Here is a 5,852-nt window from a genome sequence, read left to right as displayed (position 1 = left end):
CGGGAACCAACAAGGGACAAACCGAGCAGTTATTTTTTTCAGATGATGTGACCAGAATACACCACATGAGGGAAGTATAATCTTAATAAAAATGCTCAGCTTTTCACCACCGATGGTGCCTTTCCTCATAAAATACATTTTACCGTGTGGCAAAGTAGTGCTGTAATATTTTCTACAATCTTTAATTCAATTCAGTTTCAAAAATATTTGTATGTATCCCAAACGGAAATTAAATGTAATTGTACCTCATAACCAGTATCTTCAAATAGGTGTTAATAGTGATATTGTGGAGAGGAAGGATCTCTGGTAGCAGTCAGTCAAGCAACAAATCTGAAGAGGCCTCTGACTGAAGACTGTTCTAAGGCAGTCTCATGACATGCTAATAGCTCAGTATCTGACAGTACTGTAATGAAAGAAACTCAGAAACAGGGCTTTAGACAGGGTTAATCTTTCAGAAAAACAGAATGGTTTATATCAAAAACATGCATGTGTTCAAACCTACATGCAACTGAAAATGTCCTTCCAGACTTATTCTGACTGAAAAGACATTTTACATCTAATCTGACTGATGTGGAACTATTCTAAAAGGAATGGGGAGAAATTTCAGTTTTAGGATGTACAGAGCTGATACATTCTTGAAAAACGTGCTGCTGTGATTACGACAAACTGTGGTTTTATGAAGGTATCAACTCAGGATTTCTAGAAAGCATTTGCATTAGCGGTGTGACAAAATAAATGACCGCCAAATTGAAAGCCTTTCACTGTCGAACAAAAACAAGCCCTTTTTTTCTAGCCCAAAATGTTTGAATCTATTAATTTGGAAAGCAATAAAACAAATTAACTCAAAATAATTTACAAGAACAGTTTTAGGTTACCCAACATGTCGTTTCAAACAAATGCATTTATACACATGTATATAAAAGGAGACTTATGTTGACTTGCAGTTTTTATTGTATAATTCCTTTTCACAGTTAGGCAGATTCTCCCTTCTTCCCCATTAATTCAGAAAAAGGAAGCACAGCGAAGAAAAAAAAGTGTTTTGCTTCATTTGAGGCTGTCACTACGCTAATAACTCACTGGATTTTTCTTCATAACATCATCATCACTGCCATCATCTGGTAACGAGCCTTTAGCTCTTCCCCCCCATCACATTATCTGATGATTTATGTGTACTGTATTGGAGCATGAATCATTCACAGACCACTGCAAGCAACAACCTCTGCTAGAAAGTGCCCATTTAAATATTACCTAGGCTATATATGTATAAAAAAAAGGGTCCCATTACACATACATAAAAAAGGAAAAATATAAAAATTTGGTTTATTAAAAGGAATATAAAAAGAGTATAAAAACATTAAGATTTCTACATGCACATATGGTAAAGACAAACTACCTGTACACTCTCAGAACACTTAGTGTTAGTTTTACAGCTACAATCTGAGTATAGTGCAGCATTTCTTTATACTAGTTAGGATATGTAACTAAAATATATTGTTTCAACACCACAATCCCTTTGGTAGTTATGAGGATCTTCACCCTACAGAGCTAACCTGAGACATGTAAACAAGACTCACAAATAATGCTAAACATACAAGGAGACAAAAATCAAGCAGCTATGGGAAGGTTTCTCAGTACATGTAACAGTGACATCACAATAACACCTTTAAAGGCTACTGAAGGCTGTGTGCTTCAGTTTGGTTTCCGGATAGAGTTCACAGCTGTGTTGGCCCATCCTCCCAGTGTGTTGGAGAGGTTTGATGCGCGGCGCGTGAGGTTGGACCGACTGAGTTTGCCACTAGCGTCCAACTTTCTCATCATCGCCCCTCCAGGACATTTGCTTGAACCAGGCCTGTATGGAACACAAAAACAGGATGTACAGTATTTAGTATTACAGAATTTAGTCAGATATCAAGTCTGAAATATGCCAGAAGTTTATTTCAAACTGTAAAAAAAACGATCTTGTCAAGACAAAACTTGCTAAATGACATTTTGAAAAATGTAATTTAGGGGGCATGGATGAATATGGGGAAAACATCAAAAATGTTCACCCTGTTTGGATTGGCGAAAATCTACTATAAAAACATATTACACTGAATGAAGATGATTATTCCACCCTGGAAAAGGGTGAAAACAAAATGAATATGACGATCATGGTTATGATGAATTTATATAAACCATGTGGGACTGGACAGTCAAAAATAAGTTTCAAAAACAATATCCTGCCATTAAAAAATTGTTTAAAATTAACATTGTTACGGTTAAAAAAAATAAAAACAAAAAAGAAATCATAAATTATTTGTGCATGCAACAATATCTGTGACACTAGAGATGCCAGATTTTTAATATCACAGCTTTCCATCAGTAGTTTTAATACATCATCAAGTCCCTTCAAGCTCTCTTGAAACCTGTAAGAATAATTGTGCAACGTGACCAAAGAAAAACATTCCTTGCTTGAACAGTGAGTTATTCATTAAATGACAAACTGTTAGAATGTTAGATTTTCAAGGCTTAGTTTGTGAAGCCAGACAGAGAGGCATGAGGGGGCGTCTTCATGCATTTTCATGCTGAAATTAGTAACGGTGCTCAGGTTTGGTTAAACGTCTTTCCAGGAGTTAAGTTACCTTGGGTCCTACTCCACAATCAGGGGATGCCTGAGCTCCCTGTAGAGAAATAAACTTCTAATTATGCAATTTTTTTTTTTTTTTTTACAGCGAGGATCACCCATAGAGGCATGCATCCTGAACAGATATCACACAATCTCACTGTTCATGTGTCTCCGCCTTTAACAATGTCTGATTGTTTACGGTTCTGGCGCTGCTTTTGGATTTTGAATGTCAACACAGGAAGTGATGCAAAAAAGACACCCACATTTTTGTCATTTCATCTGGCTCCAATTTCTCACGCCCACCACCCCCACTTATCCGAATACCAGAAACAGAGGCACAGTTTCAAACTGAGGCGGGAAGAATGTTGAGAGGGCGGTGAAGGAGAGGAAGCCTGGAGACCCACAATCTGCACTGGATTCTGGACCCGCCTCAACAAGCCTTTGACACTTCTCAGATACAAGAAGGTACTCTCTTTATCAAATGCTCTTTATTATATCATAAAAAAAACTACTAAACAAGAGAAACAAAACTAAATAAAAACACCCATTTAGGAAAAACACAACTTTACCTGTCCTCTCTTTGAATTATGTCATCAAAAGCCTTGGACAGATGTTTGAGCCTTCTGATTCCACTGGAAACAGACTCCAAATCTTTGTCAAATTTTCTAAAAAAAAAACAAACAAAAAAACAAAAAAAGCAACAAAAGTACACCAAAAAAGGGTTTAAAATCAGGACTAAGTAATAAAGCATTCAAAAAGAAGTCAACTATGTCACTCACATTCTCTGCTTCTCTGTGTTTGGGGAAGAAAAGGGACTTCGCAGCGCAGCCATTCGGACCAGCTGCCTCCTGCCTCTCCCCGTTTTCACCCCACGTACAGATGCTTCAGGGGTCTTTCGTTCTCTAGACCCCGGCGTGCGGCCGGGTTTGGCAGCAGATCTAGGGGTGCGTCTGGGTGTTGCAGCTCGACGAGGAGTACGCCGTGGAGTGCAAGATGATGCACCTGCAATTTCTGGGTCTCGACCCGGGGTGGCCACCAAGCACTCCTCACGTGAAAACTCTCTGGTCCTTTGAAACCTCTGAGGCAATCAAACAAAGCCACTTAACTTCATGCATAACATACACAGAAGGCAAGTCATGATGCAAACACTCACCTGACACATTTGGTTGATGGAGTTCCTGGCGCTGCGGGAGAGCTTGCGGGCCGTGCTGGGTTTGGGTTGCTCCTTCTGGATTTCTGTGGTTGATGGTTCCGGGAGAGAGTTTGCCTGAACTGACCGGAGTGGCAGCCGCTTCCGCAAAGACATCCGCAGGGAGCCGAGGGAGGTTGAGGAGGGCATCTTACAGAAACGATCAGAAACTTCTGGGGAGCTCTCTGCCCCATCCGATTCATCCAGGACTGTGTGCGCCCGCCAGACTCCAACCACAGCTCTTCCAAACCCATCCATGATGTGTGACTCTGTACTGACAAGACTGAAATAAAATGAAAACAGCAAAATATGTTAGCCAAATCTAAACATTTTTTTTTTAAGTAAGAGACTTAAGTATAACTTGGATAAACAAGGCACAACTATGCATAGTCATGAGCAGGTATAACAATACTGAACAAAAAAAAAAAATTGTTTCACAATATTTACACAAAGAAAATGTAAAAACATCAATAGTTCTTATTGCTGTTAAATACAACACAAATTGATAGAGAAAATCCAAGTAGTAGCAGTGGTTAAACAATTCAGATACGTTTTACACCAAGAGTATTTTCCAGAAACCCAAATTAGTGGGAGAGGGAAAACAGGCGAGGGGAATTGCTCCATTACTTTGAATGCAGCACTAACAAGTAAACAAAAAGTAAAACAAACAAAAAGTAGAATACGTTTTAGACCATTTAATTGGCAATTTTTTAAAAAAATTTAAGGAATTTTCAGAGAGAAACTGTCAAGAAGTGTGAAAAATATTCAGAAGGTGAAAAATGACCCGTAACAACCTTCACAATCAAGCAACGATACTCATGTTAGCGGAGCCTCACTTTCTGTTGTTGTTTCAGACAATGTGTCTGAAACAGTGTGTGTGTGTTGCCGTGCAGACTGCCCTGCCCCGTTTTAACTCCAGTCGACAGTAACTGCTTTACAAACACCCCCAGAACAAATAACTGAGATTCAACGCTCTTCTTTACGTTAAAAGTTACAAACTTTTCACATTCCTTAGCAACCGCGCCTCAAGCTTAAAAATAACACAGATGTATTAACATTGAAAGGTTTGTTCGTGGTCTTCATTTTATAAAGGAACCCCGTTTTCCTTTATAAAATAATAATAACTCGACATGCTACGACTAGAGGCAGCTTTTAAAAGTTAGAGAGAGGGGAAAAGTATTTTCACAGCGTCAATAACTCACCCCAAACAGATACTTGTGATAATCGTCGGTTCTCTGCTGCAGCTGCTCCCTTTCTCCCCCTTTTTTCCTTACAATTTGAATTTGGCGGTGGACCACAGCGTATAACCACATCACCACGCTCTTCACGCTGCACGATGACGTAGCACGTTGCGTTGGTCACGTTTTTTTTAAAGAGATGGAAAGAATAGTTATGTGCCAATCTGTTTTGTAAGATTTTAGTACTTTTATTCTGACTCACCCTTTCTATTTTATTGTGTTTTGCTATCCTTTTTGTAATTATTTTATGGTTTTATTGTTTTATGGTCTGCTTTCCTTGCACTTATCTTTTTTTATGGATGTTTAAATCAACATAGTTTTCATATTTCTTTGTAATTTTGTAATGATAGTGCAAGATATTATTGGGAACTGGTTCTGCCATTCTTGGTTTTATCTTTAATTATTATAGTTTTAATAATTTAGCCTTAGTTTGAAAACTAATATATTTTAGGTGGAAGTAAGATTCAAAACAGAAGAAATATTTTTTGCAAACATTCTTGGGAAATTTCTTGAATACTAAGATTGATATTTTTAAAATTCAAATACTTACTAGAGATACAAAATCACAAAATATGTACTGCCACAAAATATTTTTCTTAATTATAATGTTGAAAATGCCCAATAATTAATGTATGCCGTCTTCACTTTTCGTATGTGTGATAAAAGAGTTCTTTACAAGACATAAAGGCTGCACATGTATTTGAAGAGGATAAAAATATAAATATAGAACAGAGGAATAACATTCAGTTATGAACCCAGATAGCACATGATGTTAAATCAACGTTGAAAAATAGTTAGAATCGTTGATTTTTGGTTGAAG

General features: G+C 37.7%; 1 protein-coding gene across 2 annotated transcripts; it reads right to left on the bottom strand.

Moving 5' to 3' along the window:
• Nucleotides 1–933: 933 nt before the first annotated feature.
• pimreg (PICALM interacting mitotic regulator) lies at nt 934–5,086 on the bottom strand. 2 transcript variants are annotated; one of them, XM_015044980.1, is made up of 5 exons: nt 4,997–5,086; nt 3,759–4,077; nt 3,385–3,683; nt 3,175–3,270; nt 934–1,849 (listed from the first exon to the last, which is right to left on the bottom strand). In XM_015044980.1, the coding sequence occupies exons 2-5, from the start codon at nt 4,050–4,052 to the stop codon at nt 1,690–1,692; spliced, it is 849 nt and encodes a 282-aa protein (XP_014900466.1). In that variant the 5' UTR covers nt 4,053–4,077; nt 4,997–5,086; the 3' UTR covers nt 934–1,689. The 2 variants fall into 2 exon arrangements, with proteins under 2 accessions (XP_014900466.1, XP_014900467.1); XM_015044981.1 differs by having other exon boundaries at nt 3,759–4,063; nt 4,997–5,078.
• Between the last annotated feature and the right edge of the window lie 766 nt (nt 5,087–5,852).

The sequence above is a fragment of the Poecilia latipinna genome, unplaced genomic scaffold (assembly GCF_001443285.1).
Source record: "Poecilia latipinna isolate Pla-1442-1.1 unplaced genomic scaffold, P_latipinna-1.0 Scaffold700, whole genome shotgun sequence".
NCBI classification, from domain to species: Eukaryota; Metazoa; Chordata; class Actinopteri; order Cyprinodontiformes; family Poeciliidae; genus Poecilia; species Poecilia latipinna.
This window is presented reverse-complemented; position numbering and strand designations above follow the sequence as displayed.